The sequence below is a fragment of the Pocillopora damicornis genome, chromosome 3, assembly GCF_964200805.1.
Source record: "Pocillopora damicornis chromosome 3, jaPocDami1.2, whole genome shotgun sequence".
NCBI classification, from domain to species: Eukaryota; Metazoa; Cnidaria; class Anthozoa; order Scleractinia; family Pocilloporidae; genus Pocillopora; species Pocillopora damicornis.
The window spans coordinates 837,016-853,747 of NC_142672.1; the positions used below are offsets into that span (position 1 = coordinate 837,016).

Below are 16,732 nucleotides of genomic sequence, written 5' to 3' on the forward strand. Positions count from 1 at the left end.
TACTCAAATTCTTGCCAGTTTAAATTTTTTATCCTGGTTGTTGATATATCAGAGATTCGAAGAATAAGCTCTGGATATGTAGATTTTAAATGATGTATTTTATTCTACCGATAATTTTCCCACTTATGATACCTGATCGTCAGAAGCTACACGTATTCTATGTTGCATTTTCTGACAATGAAATAAACAATTTTCGTGCAGTTTGGAAACTTAATTGACCAGTAGATATCTATGTTGCAGCGGCCTGATAACATTAATTAACTAATAACGAGCTTGATGGAAGCGAAAACAATGGCAATCTCATATTTCATCATTAGATCCTCTACTTCGTTTTATCTCTGATTTTTGTCTAAAAATTAATCATCCAACCATGACTCAGTTCAAAAGTTTAGGGCATCTCCGTTACTAGACAGAGAAAAAGGAAAAATTACAGTGAAAAAAAGGTAAAACAAAGAGGTCAAGACAATACTAAACACACTATATCAAGGCAAAGCTCTTCGGTTGTAATGAAAGAAGTTCTCTCAAGTTTTTGATTGTCTTTTGTTCAGCTTTTTTGGGTTTTTTTTTGGTAGAAAGGAAATCAGGATCATCGGCGGTGTCTTCTGTACAAGCTTGTTTCAGTTTTATTTTAGTTTGCTAAAAGTATTTTAGTTTCTTTGTTAACTTAAGGCGTAAAAATGTGTTAGTTGCCCTAAATAACGTAACAACTTTATTAAAAACGGCGGTTTCAGATCTTTTTCTTTTGACTTTCTAAACATAATTTATGCGGATGCTGATATCGTCTCTCTGATAAAAGCCGAAAAAATTATATCAGTCAACGTGCTTCATTCAGGTCATTCAAACTGTTGTTAGCTTTGAGATTAATGATCAAATGAAAAGAGCGGTCTGATCTTATCAAGACAAAGAATCATATAATAGGAGTTGGGTAGTAACAGCAAAAGGAAGAAGTCTGTCTTTTAACTCTGAGCCGCCTGAAACGCTGAAATTACAGTTCCGGCAACTGGAGCAAGAAAGAAACACTACACCTGAATTCAAGACAGGTAATAGCTTCTTGAATATAAAAAATATATGTAATCGACTTCCTCTGGGATTTTGGAAGCCATCTTGTGAAGAAATTTTCAGGTGCAAAACGTTTTCCTTAAAAAGTATCCTGTGGATGACAGGGAAATTGCAAAATTTAACTCAGAAAATTGTGGCAAAGGTATGATTTTCAAATGTTGCTAGAAAAATTATTTTGTTGGTGACTAAAAAATTTGCCATTTATAATTTTTTGAGAGCATTCAAGTCAGTTGACAGATGAGCTACCCCTAAAGAAGAAAAACAAAACTTATTTTTCTTAAACCCTTAAGGATGAGTCAAAATTGTTGTTTTGAAAATCCTAAATTCTCTGTTGAAGGGTTTACAACGTGATTTTATTTATTTGAAGATCTAAATACTCTAAGCGAAAATTGTGTGTAAAAAAACTTTCATTAATTAATAGCCGCGATTTTCTTTTTGGTTTCCTAGAATGTATCTCCTAATTATTCTGTTGCAAATATCTCTGTTATGGCTGAGTACGTACTCTGAGGAGGAGAAAAGAGGTGATGACGCAGCTTTGTTTGATGCAGCCGTACCACCAAACGTCTTTAGAAATACTGGGTATGCTGGAAATAAGGCTGGAAAAAGAGAAGTTGAATTTGATGCAGCCGTACCACCAAACGTCTTTAGAAATACTGGGTATGCTGGAAATAAGGCAGGAAAAAGAGAGGTTGAATTTGAGGCAGCCGTACCACCAAACGTCTTTAGAAATACTGGGTTTGCTGGAAATAAGGCTGGAAAAAGAGAAGTTGAATTTGATGCAGCCATACCACCAAACGTCTTTAGAAATACTGGGTTTGCTGGAAATAAGGCTGGAAAAAGAGAAGTTGAATTTGATGCAGCCGTACCACCAAACGTCTTTAGAAATACTGGGTATGCTGGAAATAAGGCTGGAAAAAGAGAAGTTGAATTTGATGCAGCCATACCACCAAACGTCTTTAGAAATAGTGGGTATGCTGGAAATAAGGCCGGAAAAAGAGAAGTTGAATTTGATGCAGCCGTACCACCAAACGTCTTTAGAAATACTGGGTATGCTGGAAATAAGGCCGGAAAAAGAGAAGTTGAATTTGATGCAGCCATACCACCAAACGTCTTTAGAAATATTGGGTATGCTGGAAATAAAGCTGGAAAAAGAGAAGTTGAATTTGATGCAGCCGTACCACCAAACGTCTTTAGAAATACTGGGTTTGCTGGAAATAAGGCTGGAAAAAGAGAAGTTGAATTTGATGCAGCCGTACCACCAAACGTCTTTAGAAATACTGGGTTTGCTGGAAATAAGGCTGGAAAAAGAGAAGTTGATATTGATGCAGCCGTACCACCAAACGTCTTTAGTAATACTGGGTTTGCTGGAAATAAGGCCGGAAAAAGAGAAGTTGATATTGATGCAGCCGTACCACCAAACGTCTTTAGAAATACTGGGTTTGCTGGAAATAAGGCTGGAAAAAGAGAAGTTGAATTTGATGCAGCCGTACCACCAAACGTCTTTAGAAATACTGGGTTTGCTAGAAATAAAGCTGGAAAAAGAGAAGTTGAATTTGATGCAGCCATACCACCAAACGTCTTTAGAAATACTGGGTATGCTGGAAATAAGGCTGGAAAAAGAGAAGTTGAATTTGATGCAGCCGTACCACCAAACGTCTTTAGAAATACTGGGTTTGCTGGAAATAAGGCTGGAAAAAGAGAAGTTGAATTTGATGCAGCCATACCACCAAACGTCTATAGAAATACTGGGTTTGCGGGGAAAAAGGCTGGAAAAAGAGAACTGAGTTGAGATTGATGCCGTCATTCCATTGTCCATCCTAAGAAATTCCAGATTTGGATACAACTGTGGAAGAATGTTATTTGAGTTTAAGGAAGTTGTTTAATAAAACTGAGGGAACTCGATAAACTGGAATTAATTTTAATAATTTGTGAATTGCCAATAGTTTAATCATGACATTATTTAATTTCGGAATTTTTAGCGGAGATTTGTGTTCAAAAATAAACAAAGCTTCAACCTATGATATAACATTGAATAAAGACGGGCTGAAAATTATATTGAACGCTATGATATATACTGAACACCAGCGGCAAGAGAACTTTTTTTATTTGCCCGCAATTTCAAGGCTCCGCGTACTTTTATTCATATTAATTGAGGGCGGCAAACCGATAAAGATTACAGGAATACTGAACTGAGGGGGGGGGGGGGGGAGGTGGAGGGGTCCTTTGGTGCCCTCAACTCCCCTCTTTGTAAGCCTTTTTTGTCACATTAAGTAAAATACAGCGTGGAGGCGACATGAAAATCTGGTGAGTACCCTCTGTATGACACAGTGTGACCCCCACTCCTTTTGAAAAATCCTGGTTACTCCCCTGTCCTCGTCTAGGGAAGTCAATAGACTTAAAGGTAAGATTGTTTCGTCCCTGGATATAGCCTACAGGCAACAAAATGCCATCGACCGGCCAAGGGAAACGAGAAGAAAACGGCCGCTTGATTGGCCAGGAAATTTCGTGTCACTACCAACGATAGGATTAGACATTTTGAATGGTTTCAAAAGTTGCTTTTTGGTGTTTACAATAGCGAAGTTTTTTCCACAGAAAAAAAAAAAAAACAACGAAATTTTGAGTATAATTAGGAAAAAAATTGGGCGACGCTAGTAGCAAAGTTTGATACTTTTACCAACTTTATCGATCATGGTGCAAGGGTTGTGCGGTCTTCAACACCTTTTTCGGCTGAAGACACGGTTTGGAAAGGCTCTACAATCAAGTGAAGGACGGGTAAGCTCGGAATCAAATCATAGTAAAGAAATCCGTGCTTAGTATTTTTATTGATTCTGTCTTAATGTACAATGAAATAGTTTTGCGAATCTGACAAAGTTTTCACATTGTGTATGTTACATGAGCTATATGGTTAGCCGCTGGACATCAGCTCTCCTTAAAAGGCGCATGGGCTTCAGAGTCTTCCTTCAACTCGTGCTTGCAATGCTGTACAAGTGCGCTGCATAAGATTCTCTTTTCTTTGATCGCCTGGAATAGAAAACATTCTAATAAGAAAGGCTTCTGATTTGTAAGAAAATATTTTTTCAGGGGGAAATTCTTTCAATTGAAAATTCCATAATAATACAAGGATAAAGATTGCATTCATGTCAGATATTTTTATGTCATGATTTTTTCCCAGCGTTTTCTTTAAATCTATCTAAAAGCTATCACATTATTTTCTGTATTTTTTTTTTCTGTCACTCGTAACATGTTTCATCATGGTGTTCAACAATGAAAAACTCAGCCACCGAAAGGTCGAAATAGTTTATTTTCTGAAAATGATCCCATCCTCGTACGAAAAGAATTCAAAGTGATTCTTCAGTATTGCACTGCACAACCTGTACTGCGCTTAAAAATCACATTATTAGGCGAATGAGCGTCCGCGCATTCCGAGAACACTATAATGTTTTTCAATCATCGAACCAGGTGAAGAGATGCAGTGGTCTCCAGCTACTGAACGAGCACAATGCATAATGACTTACTAGAAATAACAATAAAATTCATCGAACGGTAAAAAAAGATATAATCTAAAAGCATGCACGAAAGCCCGTTACTCGAGGGTGCAAATTATGACCTTGAAAGGAACGACTCCAGAAACGTTTGTGTCGATGTTATTTAAAAGTACATAATTTTTCCTCAAATCATGTATCAAATTTTTTCAAACGCATGAGACTGTCTACCTATCAAGTTTTTTTCAAGAGTTACTTTAAAAACCCTTGATTCTAGCCACCGCAAAATGAGCTGTTGATCGATGAAATGACGCGCGTGGTTAGTGCCAGTACGGTCACGAATGGGATGGGTTTTGCCCCTTATATCTCTTAAATAAGCACGGTGATCAATTTTTTTCTGTACTTTTCGTAAAAGGCATTGGTAGTGAAAATATAAGGAAATTAAAAAACAAATTTTTCGATAAGTTTTTCTTCTGAGGAATCATCTTAAAAGATACAAAGATGGCAAAGCCCGAGAAAATGTCTGTTTGAAAATGAACTTCCACTTTTTCAAAATAAATCCCGATGAGCACATTGTTTTTATTTTCGCGTCTTAACGAGCAAGATTTTCTCTTCAGCATGACATGCAAATGAAGCTTTAGATTCGAAATGAAAACCCTAACAGTTTGCATTCGGCGCGGTTCTTGATCTCAGACTACACATTACTGAAGTAGTGATGTCTCGTTGCCCATTTGCTTATGAGGGCTAAGATATGCACAAAGGCTTTTAAAGTGGCACGTACAGATGTATTGTTCTCTGCTCAATAAACGTTGTGTATCACTACATTAAAATTGCCGTTGCCGTCGTGGTTATCCTGTCAAAGTACGGATGATTCTTATACAGGAACAAAAAAAAGTCGGTATGCTCTGTCCTAGTCAGTAATGCTACTTGGCCTTCGAGAAACAGACCCTACGTGAGTTGCCTGTAACTGTAAGCTTAACCTTTAACCCACCAATATCTCAGTAATAAGGACCCTTCCTCTCTATATCTACCATAAATTTCCTCATAGAGTAATTGGAGTTTTACCAGGATTACAACCCTTAACAGATAGGCAGTGTTATTCCTGTTCCCTTTTTACTGGGTGATGCTTGAATGCCGCAAAGAGCGTAATAGTTGATCCGTCGTTGGAGTGAAAGGGTCAGATCGTTTAAGGTCAAATGAGTGTTTAACAATAAGTTTTCTGGGCACACGTGGCAGAAAATACTTAGCTAATGTCCCTTTATGGTAACAACAGGAATAAATTAATACGTTGTTAATCGCGTCAGCGATGTAATCAAAGTAATATTTTGTCATGACGGCCAAAAGAAAAGAGTCAGCTCGTAAGATTTTCCGTTTGAAAATGTAGTACAATGTAATTCATTACTTTCGGTTTTAAATTACCGTCAGGCTGGAATCTTTTTCCTCAGTGTGAAGGGTTTTTTCCCCATTTTAAGCCCAACATATATTCATGGTAAAATGCTCAGACCATGAGGTAATCCTCCAAAAATTGAAATTCGATTCGTTTTCCAATATTTTGACATATATTTAAAAATGATTTTTTTTTCATCGGTTCAGTTGATTTTTTTCATAAAAAATGAAAAATCCAACCAAGTAATAATTTGGTTTACTCAAATTTTGATTTAAAAGCATAATAGTCTTAAATAATGATTTGGACGAAATGAATGACTTTCTTTTCGAAATCAAAACATTTTTGTAACATTTTTCAGGGTCGGTATCAATTTTATGATGACGAAAATCTTGCTACACTCTAATAAATACGTTTTGAAGAAATCCTTTTGTATTTCAACGTTTATGCCGCTCGTCACTGCCTCGCAACACTATCTGCTCTCAGTCTGTTCCACCGAGGTGTGAAAGTAGCTTTTTCGGTTTTTTTTAATTAAAACGACTTACATGGGTGTAAATTTTTAGGAAACTTCTATTGAAAAACAACACTACATTTAAGAACTCTGTTGGTTTCTAGCTGTGTTTTGACTGCGACAAAATTTATGCCTCTGTGCTTGGAAAATTGGATGAAGCTGAGAATATTAAATTGAGGTAGCTGTTTTTGTAAAAGAAACATCACCTCTTGTTTCAATGTTTTCTAATGTTGCCTTGTTGTATTTAAAATCTTTGAAAATTGAATAATTTAAGATCTCTATAATTTATTTCCTCCTCCCTAGCCAAAATAAAAAACAGATTTTCAGAATTCAGCTTAGAAAACCTTCCTTAAAAATGGTAACTCGGTAATGATCTAGTGTTCAATTCAAATAAATAAAACAAGGATAAGGTTTTCCAAACCTCTAAAGCCCTTTTCCAAGTCGAGCCTCCGGCAGAAATTCCATGGGATGTAGGAAGGTTAGCGACAGAAATAACGAGTGAAACAACAAGGAAAAGTGCCAAGGTTTTCTGCATGACTTCTTCTCTGTAGGTGCTACGGTCACTTTGACAATCGGCTTCGAATCTTTATTGATTATCGTGGTACAGTTCTGTTTTTGAATCGAAGCTGCCTTTTTATTGCCAACCCAAACAAAAGATGTGTGAAATATGCCTTCATCACTGCTGATTGCAATAAATGAACTTTCATGAAATAACAATTAAGCGGCCCCCACGCAGGCTGGCTTATACTCCCTGACAGTTAATGCTAACATAACCATTAACGGGCGTTTGAGAAAAGCTTGGTAAGAGGAATAATGACTTTTCCATCCTTTAAATGTGACAAACAAGTAAACTTGCAAACAAAGGTGGCTCATCAATGTTGGATTAGCGGCAACTGAATGACATAAGTCTTAAGTTTACCTCACCTTTGCGGTGGACATTAGTTCGAATAATTCATCGCAGCATCTTTGTCCAGTTGATGAAGCATTCTAAACAAGGTGATTCATTTAAAAACTAAGATTTTTAAAGAGTCACTAAAGTTAACTGGAGCTTTCTGTGGTGAAAAAGTGCGACAGGAAAAATGCTTAATGAAAATCTCCGATCTCCAGAAGATTTAATGCTTGTTCACTATTGCGAGAATATTTTTTTCAGACATAGAAACTGTCACGTCATCAACTTTTTTTGTGGAACAGATGTTGTTTTCAATTTATTTAAAATCTGTTTTACACCTTAAATTTAATAAAGAAGTAAACATGTTTTTCCATTGGGAAATATTCTGTAGCGCAATTCAAAATTCTTTAAACAAAGGACAGATTTTAAGGCCATTGTAAAATAAAGGAGTTTTCGAGGGAAAAAAAGTTGTCACGGTTTCTGCCGATTTTACTTTTCAACCATTGAAGGTGTTTATATTAAGTTAATCTTCTGTAACCCTTGAAGATAATGTAAATTTGGCCTGAAATCTTGAATTCCTGGCGGTTTGAGAAACATTGCTTCCAAACTTGACTTTTTTGCTTTTATTGGGGAATAAGATCGTTCGGTACAGAACATCCCTGCACGTGTAAACAATTACTTTAAAGTTTTCAAGCAAAGACTTTCAATGATATCTAATTAGACTTTGATGAATTCAGAAATTTGTTCAAAATTGTGAATTATGTACATCTACGAACGTAAAAAAGAAAAAATCATGATATTTTGGTAATTTGAAACCGAACTTTAAGAACGTGAAGTGCATGGTTTTCCGTTTGTTTTTAAGTTATCAAATTTAAGCTCAGAATAAATCTTATTTTCAAGGTTTGACTTACATCATCCAAACTTTTAAGTAAAAAAATCATTTTACGTGCGATAAATTATACTTGTTAGCGTTTTTGGAAAAATCGATAAATTTTTCCTTGTTTTCGTTTTCTTTAAGGGCCTGCTCGATCATCTTCTAATGTAAATTATCTGACAAGTATCTTCGTTAAATTTTCCTAGCCTAGCAAATCTCCTTGACTTTTCTTTTTGTCAATTTGCAAAACAAGCAAACAATTTCTTCTTCACTAATGCACTGGTCTTGAGTAGAACACCGCCCACATGCAGTCCAAGTTGAATCAATTGGCGAGTCTCTCTGATCAATTTTAGTCCGACCCATCAGTTGTAATCACTTGCTGGAATTTTCTTTCGATTATCGAGAAGAGCACGCATATTTAGCAATTCACTGCAATCAAACTTACAATTTAAATAATAAACGCCTTCGTCTTAAATCCTAAAACACGAGAGCTACTATATTTGGTCTGGAGTAAATTTTAGAAGTAAAAACAGTCGCGAGATAAGATGCTTGGTATTTACCACTAGACAAACGAACAACGATTTTACATCAAGGCTAGCTAAGAATGAGTTTAGGATGAAAGTGAAAAAGCAACGGGCTTCTAACAATTAACGGAAAATATAAAAGTAAAACTATGAATAATGTTTCCTTCTAGTTCACACTTTATCTAAATTAAAAGTACGCCTTAGCCACCTTTGTGACAAGAAACAATCTTTCGATGATTGGAGGTAGTCGTAATAGCTCTGTCATATGATGGAAGTTATTGCTAGATAAATTTTACTTTTAAATTTGAGCCTGTAAGAAGCAGAATCTTTTTACTGCAGTGTACCAGCAGCCACAGAGGTAAATGATCAAATTCCAAAGCATTCAAAAATGTTAGAGAAAGAAATTTCGTTAAATGACACTCTTAAGACTAGATTCACCAAGAAGGATCGAAAACAGCTGTATTTTTGGCTGTGGTTTACGAGAAAATCCGTTAAGGTACGTTCGAGTTCTGAGTTAAGTTTTAATGAAGAAAGGTGTTAATGAGAGGCAGTTACTACCAGGCACAGAAGGCTGCATAAAAGACTTGTGAATCATTTTAAGTTTTGGATGTTTACCGTGATCGGCAACTAATCAAAAACTTGTTTACCAGTTTTATTATTCGCAACTAAGTGATATAAGAGTTATATAAACACAATAGGAGCAAATTAACTTTCCCGTGAATGTATGCAGGACTTAAATGTCTTGCAGCTGCCACTTGTAAACGTGTCATTAACATCTGATTTTAAATCGCCAGTCAAATCTGAAAAAAGAAAAAAAAATTGGAACAAGTAACCACAAGTTATTGTTATTTTCACTGGTTTCTGCTCTTTTCAAGCTGTGGAATATGAAGTTGCCATTCATTCCGTTCACCAAGCCTTTCCTGAGTGAGAGATTGAGATTTCGTCAGTCCTTTCACCCCGGCATCCGGAGTTGATACAGTGAGTTGCCAAGGTGCCATTTATCTTCTCAACATTTACTCACTTAGAGTCTTTAAAATGGCATCCTTGTACAAAAAATGAGAGTTCTGCAAACTTCCTAATTAAAACTTGATGTCCGAAAAATGATGGATATTCACAGTTTTCCGAGGCCCTTCCGTCATTTATTTGAGCCAACAGGCATTAATTCTCATTAAAGCTTTTCTGCAAAATCCGATGAGAAATGGTCCCGCACGTTGAAAAAAAAAACTTCCATTTAGTGAATGAAATTGTTAACCTGACCTGTTGTTATGTATGGTTATAGAGCAGAAGATTTGACAGCAATAATCTTCTTAAGTGCAATGTCCCTAAATGGGGCAACATAAACAATTCAAATTTGACATTTTTTTCCCTTGAACTTCGTTTTAAACTTCAGTCTCAAGTCCATGAATGTATCCCCAAAACAAGGGATACAAAGATCTGTTCCAATTAAACTGAATTTAATCAGCCTTTCGACTCCTTAGGATGAATACTAAACACAAAGTGTTTTCAGTTAACGTGGAGCTTGGATTGAAGGGATGTGACATTGATTTGTTTTATATGAAACGTTTAAAGGAAAACTGAGGAAAAAATAATTTGGAAAGAAAAATCTTGTCCACGTGAAACGTTTGTTCAATCGGTGGATGGAGTCATGCGTACAAGAAAAATGAAACTGTGAGCAAAATTTAAACTCCCAACTCCGAGTCATGTGACAAGAAAGTTTTTTTGAAGTGCATCTGTGATACCGGGGTTGTAAATGCTACCTAGAATTGTAGTCTACATTAAAAAATATGTGAAATCAATGCTGAATTCGGTGATCGGTCCCCAAAGGCCGCTTTGCGAACAGTATTTTTAACGTGGTGTTCGATCACGACAGCAGATCTGGCGAGACCTGGTGAACAGAACTCAAAATTAACCTTTTTTGAACATCATCAAACTTGTTCAAGTTGTAGTTTGAAAGCTAAAACCCCCTATTGAAGAACTTATTTAAATCAAGGAGCTAACATAATCCTTGGCATGACAATACATTGTGTAAGAACTGCTGTTGAGTCTCTCCTTAACTACCGTCTTGGCCCTGACCAGAAAAGGCCGTTCTCAGTAGAAAGGCGTGCTAAGCTACAAATGTTTTCTTTTTCACAGGGCTGAGTGTATTAACCAAGAAGTAAAGTGTTTATCACAGCCGGTAAATTCATAGGGCGATCAAAACGTATGAACACAAAATAAACAAACGTTAATTTAAAAGTAAACTATTCTGGCAAAAATAATTAAGTTTCAATGTGCACATGATTTTAAACAACGTCCTTTTTTCTCATCATCCAGACATTTCAGTTTCTTCTAAACGAAATAAATCTGCCGAGCGTGGACGGGCATGTTGTTGAGCGAGCTGTTGTTCATTTTGCCTCGCCATAGGTCAGTTGTTGATAAACTGCCATAATGCACAGGTAATACAAAGCTGTGGCCATTAGTCGAAGCTCGACCTACCAATAATGGGTCGCTGATATACCTGAGCAGAAAGAGGAGAGGAAGAAGTTAATTTGAGGAGACATATTTACAAGGTACTAGCAGTTCATATTTGTAGAGAAAGTTTTTAGTGTGTATCTACCTCAAAAAAAACTTCAGTTTAATTCATCGGCGTTCTAACGTGTTCTCTCCATAAATGTTGGCAAATCGTGTACTACACCATCCTCGGTTCTCAACCATAAAGACGGGTGATTAAAGCTCAAAATAGGCTGGTACGAGAGTCAGGCCCAAGCCTAACTCCTCCATATCGACGCCAGATAAATTCTTCCAATTAATTTCTTTCATGAACTAAACGAGCCGAAACGAATGCAAATTGAAAGGGATGTAGTCCAGTTTTCAAAGACTCTTTCATCAGAATATTCTAAGCAGTTTTATAATAATCGAGGTAAAACCAACTCAGTCCGTAATATCCCAAACATGTTTTGTTGAATCAGCCTCCTTTTCAAGACAATTCGTTTTTTTACGATTTCCATCTACCAACATTGAAAAGAAGGGAGGGGGGAGGGGTTGTTTAACCGGCTAAATTGCCATTAGGGTTGTCTTTCGCTACATCGCTATGGCCAAGTGCTAACGCTCAAAACGTCATCTTTTAAAACGTTTTACGGTGGCCAATTTACGCCTGTATCAACTCAGTTGATAATACTAAACTACCTTGTTATACTCTCCCACCGAAGCAGCACCACAGTTTCTTTAGAAACTTACCCCCTTTTTTCACTACAAAAGAAAGGTATAAATGATATCGAAGTCGCTTATTTGACCAAATTTTATGATCATCGTTACACTACATTTGTATTGTGCACTTGGTAAAGCGTAATCTCCTACTCAGATCCTACCATGTAACTGTAACTGTAACGAGACTGGGTAAGGCTTTTTTTTTCTAGCTTCTTTTTTATCTCGATGTAGGCCCTAAGATTGATTTTTTTGTCAACCTGTTCCACCAACAGATTGTTCATTCAAACCAAAAGCAAGTGAGCGGATCTTCTACGTAATACAATTAATATGACCACGCGTTTTGTTGAAGATCAAAGTTGGCTCATTAGTTCACACACTCACTTGTAATCTTGCGCCATTGAGAAAACATTTAAAAAGTTCTTGATTAAATTTCCAATGACATGTCATTCTGTATCTTCGGCACTGTAATTATAAGACTGTGATATCAAGATTCATTTCCAAATAATTCGAGGAGAAAATAACTATTCAATGCTAAGAAAGAAGAAAATAATCAGAAAAAGACTGTCTCATCTCTAATCTTACTTGTTCGAAACCGAATGAATTATTCCTTACTACAGTAGTTACGGTGCATTAGACCGAGAAGATCTTTCCTCGACAAGAAAAATTTTAGCTGGCCACGCAAGCAGAAAGTGCCTCGGAAGCGATCACGATGAAATATCTCAAGCAAGCGGAACGGTACCGGCGAGAATGCGAGAAAATTAGGAGGGGAAGAGATATCAAGACTTTTAATGTTGAAAAAATGTATGTAATGATACATAAATAACCAGATAGTTCCAATGAAAATATAGTGAAATATGAACCAATCCATGAGAATGTGATTTTTACATTAAAATTTCTTATCTTGAAAGTTTATCATCTTGATCATAGAAACTACAAAATGAAACAGCCTCCATTTTTGACACTTTGCTGGAATCATACAACGTTGAAATCAAAGACGAGCGGTAAAGATTTTCTCACAAGCGTGCATGCGTAAGGGAAAATCCTTTTTCCAATGTGCAGAAATATTTCACAACAGATTTTCTAATATTGATAGGAACAGGCTAATCAACTTTTTCCTTAATTAAAGTTCAACCATGTAATGATCATTTTAATCATTACCAATACTATTATTATGATTAATGTAATTATCAAAGGAGGCTCCATGCAGACAGTATTCTTCCTTCACAGTAAATGATTGTTGTGAATTAAATTTAAGAAATGTCTTTTTGTGAAATCGGATCGCGGATTACAGATCCCTCTATATCCTCTAATATTTACATTTTCCATCAAAGCCACCTTTTCAAATTAAGCATTTATGAAGAAAGCCAATCATGTTTTACCAGCCATGAGCCTTGGGTTTTAAGGAAGTAATTACATTTTTTCGCTCTTTGTGATTTTGTAACACTCAACATGACGGTTGATAATCCTTTTATAGTTTTGGGGTCAACTGAGGCTATTCGGATGTAAAGTCAATGATTATGCACTTTGATGACTGATTCCACTCGGATGCAATCTTTTCCTTGCATGCAATGTCTATAAGCTTCCTTTGTTTATAACCAGCTTTCTTATGTTGAAAAGTATTGTCTCCTTCTCTATAGAGCTCATGGAAATCCCCTAATGGAACAAGACCAAGTTTAAATCTTTCAAGAATTACTTACCAGCTCCTCAATCGGACGAAGAGTTTATTTGTTTTACCACAATAGCCTCCTTTGCTTTTGTTCGATTTTTACTCATAAATAAGCGGCTTGGATCCATCAACAGAACCAGCACAAGTCACTTAAAGTAGATTTTTGCAAGAATTATCGAACGGAAAACCAGGAGCTGTACAAGAAGGTGATCATGAAGAAATATTCGGCAATTTTCCTTCTCGTAGCCTTAGTCTGCCTCGTAACTAACATACCGGCAGCTCAGGGATTTTCTTACAGCAGACAAGCGTGGAAAAGAGTCTTAGAGGTTTGAACGAACTCTTTCAGTATCATCTTTCAGCTGTGAAAAAAAATATTCTTGTATATGAATCAGTGGTATCGAGGTAAAGAGAGAAGCGTCTTACTGAGGCTATCTGGAATCAATATTAAATTAGAAAAATCATTGTTATTCCATGAAAAAGTACTCTACAAGTTACTGACTCGAGAATGACCATGATTAAGAGAATTTCATGAGCTTTTTTTCCACATAAAAATATGCAGCATGCAAAAAGAGGGGAATTCGAAATCGTGGATAAAAACTCACCAACCATGGTACAAACAAGTCACCTAAAGACATACGTAAGCTTTTTTTCATTGTTCGTCATAAAAAAAAACAGAATGCGAAAAAATTATTCTTAAAAAGAATATGACAATAGAGGCTAACTGTATGAAACGACATTGTTCACTGAGTAAAGCTTAGCATCTAAGCACTGCATGCAATACAACGCAGAAGCGATAGCCTGTCTTACAAACTTAGAAAAAACCTTGACATTTCTGCTTTAAATCTTTAGTGAGGATTTGAAATAAATACACAATAGCTAACATGACCTGTTTAAAGTTTTTCATGCTTATAAAACGCGAGGGAGAAATCTTCATTAGTCTGAAGTGTGTCAACTAACACTTTGTAACTGCCATATGTCTAAAGAAGTTATCATTTGGCAAAACTGTTTTTTTTTGTCTGCTATATTCTCCAAATACCCAAAACAGAATTTTTAAACGGTAAAGTAAATTTGATATAAAAATGTTAGCTTTTTATGGTACTTTCGTTCAATGCGTGAATGATATATTCTCTTTCAACAAAATATATAATGTGGGTATTGTATCCTTAAAAAAGAAATTCTTAAGAAAAGAACAGAATGAAGCGCTTATTACGTTAAGTGACACGTTTTCTATTACATTTTCAGGCGATGCATGACACTCGAAGTATTTGTCAAGAATTACAAAAGCGCTGTTATTCTGAGACCGTAAGAGACCAAAGAAAGCAGGCGAACCCTTGAAGAAGAACTCTGATGTTTAGCAGCCGGTCGGCCGCCCACATCGTTAAGTGGTGAACTGAAGCGCACGGAAATTGATAAATATTTGTTCTTGAGTCATATATGTGATGTAAATTTTAGGATTTAGCGGTAGTATTTCATGTTATCTTGGAAGATTGGTTAGTTGTCTGACTGTCTGTTTTAAACCTGAAATGGATGCCTGCTGTTCAAAGCTCTCCAACATGTTTCTGAATTTCCCTTTGCTTTGTGTTAGCACGTGCTTATTGCAAAATTTAGATGACCACGTAAAACTACACATATTTGACGTGATCTTGACAAGTTCTGCTATACTCTCCAAATACCCAAGAACCCCACAAAACTGACTAAGCATAACCAAACTAATACCACAGTAATAGGGGTGGGCGAAGAAGCGCCAAGCAACCGCGCCAGAAAGAGGGTGTGGTTAAAATTAAACTTCCTTGGTGAGTCCTTCATCACTATGAGCTATGGCACTACAAATCATACTTCAATATACAAACACATACAGAAACATTGAACCCATGATCACGGCTCCCCTTTATCCTTCAATTTGCTCATAAGTAACCAGAAAATTTCTTAAAAATATGAAATTTGAAACAGGCCTTGAGCTGCTGTTGAAGCTTGCGGCCTCGTTTGAATTTTAACACCCTCATTCAAAATGTTATTGTAGGACAAGATGTCAAGATCATAGAGAATTTTTCTATACCTTTGTCCGCGAATAAAAAGAGGCAATGTGGTGCAGCTAATACTGATGAGCCTCCGTTCACCAAGCCCTCCTGAACCTAAAACGCCAAAATGGTCCAATTAACGGTGATCTTCACGAAAAAAGAAAACTTCCAAGTCAGCATCGAAAATAATGTCAGATTGCATTTGCTTTTTTTTACGTCACCTCGCGATTGATCAAAAGGACAGAGGATCGATGAAAAAAAAAAACAAGCACAAAAAACTAACAGATCCTGCGTTTTTCACAGCAACTGGACAGTGTTCAGCACTGATCCTTACGATGATACTTTTGTGATCACATAATTTTCCTTTCCCGATGGGCAAAAAGCTGCGATAAATCGAAATTGACGGAAGCGACTTTTAATTTCTTCGAGGGCTCTTCAGAATAGCAAGAAATCTAAAGAAAGAAAATGGATAGGAAATAGACCTTTTGGAATATGCTGACATTGTTTGATACTTTCACCATTAGCTTATTTGCAGTGAACTTCCTTGTTTCGGAACTAATGCCCGAACAGCGATAAAATCAGGCATTGTTTGAATCATTTGCCCTCTAGAAGGGAGTTGTCCATGTCGCCATTTGCGACGAACTGAAAAGTAATTTTACAATGTCAAAAGTTTTATAGTTAGATATATTGCCGAGGACAACTATTTCTCTCTTAAATTGATCATGCATGCTGTAGTAAAATAATTCTTCATGTTTTATCAGTTGTATGAACGAAAAAGCTTTAAAAAAACCACAAAAAAACATAAAAGCCAAGTAGCCTATTTTAGCGATAGTAAGCTGGCAAAGTTATGCGTAAGCAACGTTATCTAAACACTGTAATAGCCGGTGGTAGAAATGACATGGTTTTCAAGTTCATATTCCTCAGTTCGTCTATACTTAAATTTGACCACTTAGTTTGATTAAACCAAAAATAGGTTTGCCACGATCGGAATTGCGGAAATCCTCATAATGGAACAGTGAAACATCTTTGTCGTTTTCTAAGCGTTGCCGCCTCGTCTATTTCACCATTTGAATCAGCGGAAAGAGCTATTTATAAAAAAAAAAATTACACTTAGAGTAAAAGATAAGTGGAAAAAGACA

At 36.3% G+C, this 16,732-nt stretch overlaps 1 protein-coding gene and 3 long non-coding RNA genes across 4 annotated transcripts; 2 read left to right on the forward strand and 2 right to left on the reverse strand.

The window, feature by feature from the left end:
- Positions 1-901: 901 nt before the first annotated feature.
- On the forward strand, positions 902-2,997 carry LOC149047746 (uncharacterized). The gene is made up of 3 exons (XM_089199675.1): positions 902-1,040; positions 1,507-2,278; positions 2,669-2,997. The coding sequence occupies exons 2-3, from the start codon at positions 1,508-1,510 to the stop codon at positions 2,846-2,848; spliced, it is 951 nt and encodes a 316-aa protein (XP_089055801.1). The 5' UTR covers positions 902-1,040; position 1,507; the 3' UTR covers positions 2,849-2,997.
- An 865-nt stretch (positions 2,998-3,862) lies between these two features.
- Positions 3,863-7,335, reverse strand: LOC149047747 (uncharacterized). Its single transcript, XR_016184789.1, has 2 exons — positions 6,858-7,335; positions 3,863-4,080 (listed from the first exon to the last, which is right to left on the reverse strand). It is a non-coding gene; the product is annotated as an uncharacterized LOC149047747 (long non-coding RNA).
- A 3,506-nt stretch (positions 7,336-10,841) lies between these two features.
- LOC149047748 (uncharacterized) lies at positions 10,842-16,016 on the reverse strand. The gene is made up of 3 exons (XR_016184790.1): positions 15,815-16,016; positions 15,632-15,707; positions 10,842-11,220 (listed from the first exon to the last, which is right to left on the reverse strand). It is a non-coding gene; the product is annotated as an uncharacterized LOC149047748 (long non-coding RNA).
- LOC113673998 (uncharacterized) lies at positions 13,453-15,127 on the forward strand. The gene is made up of 2 exons (XR_003446480.2): positions 13,453-13,901; positions 14,818-15,127. It is a non-coding gene; the product is annotated as an uncharacterized LOC113673998 (long non-coding RNA).
- Positions 16,017-16,732: the final 716 nt, after the last annotated feature.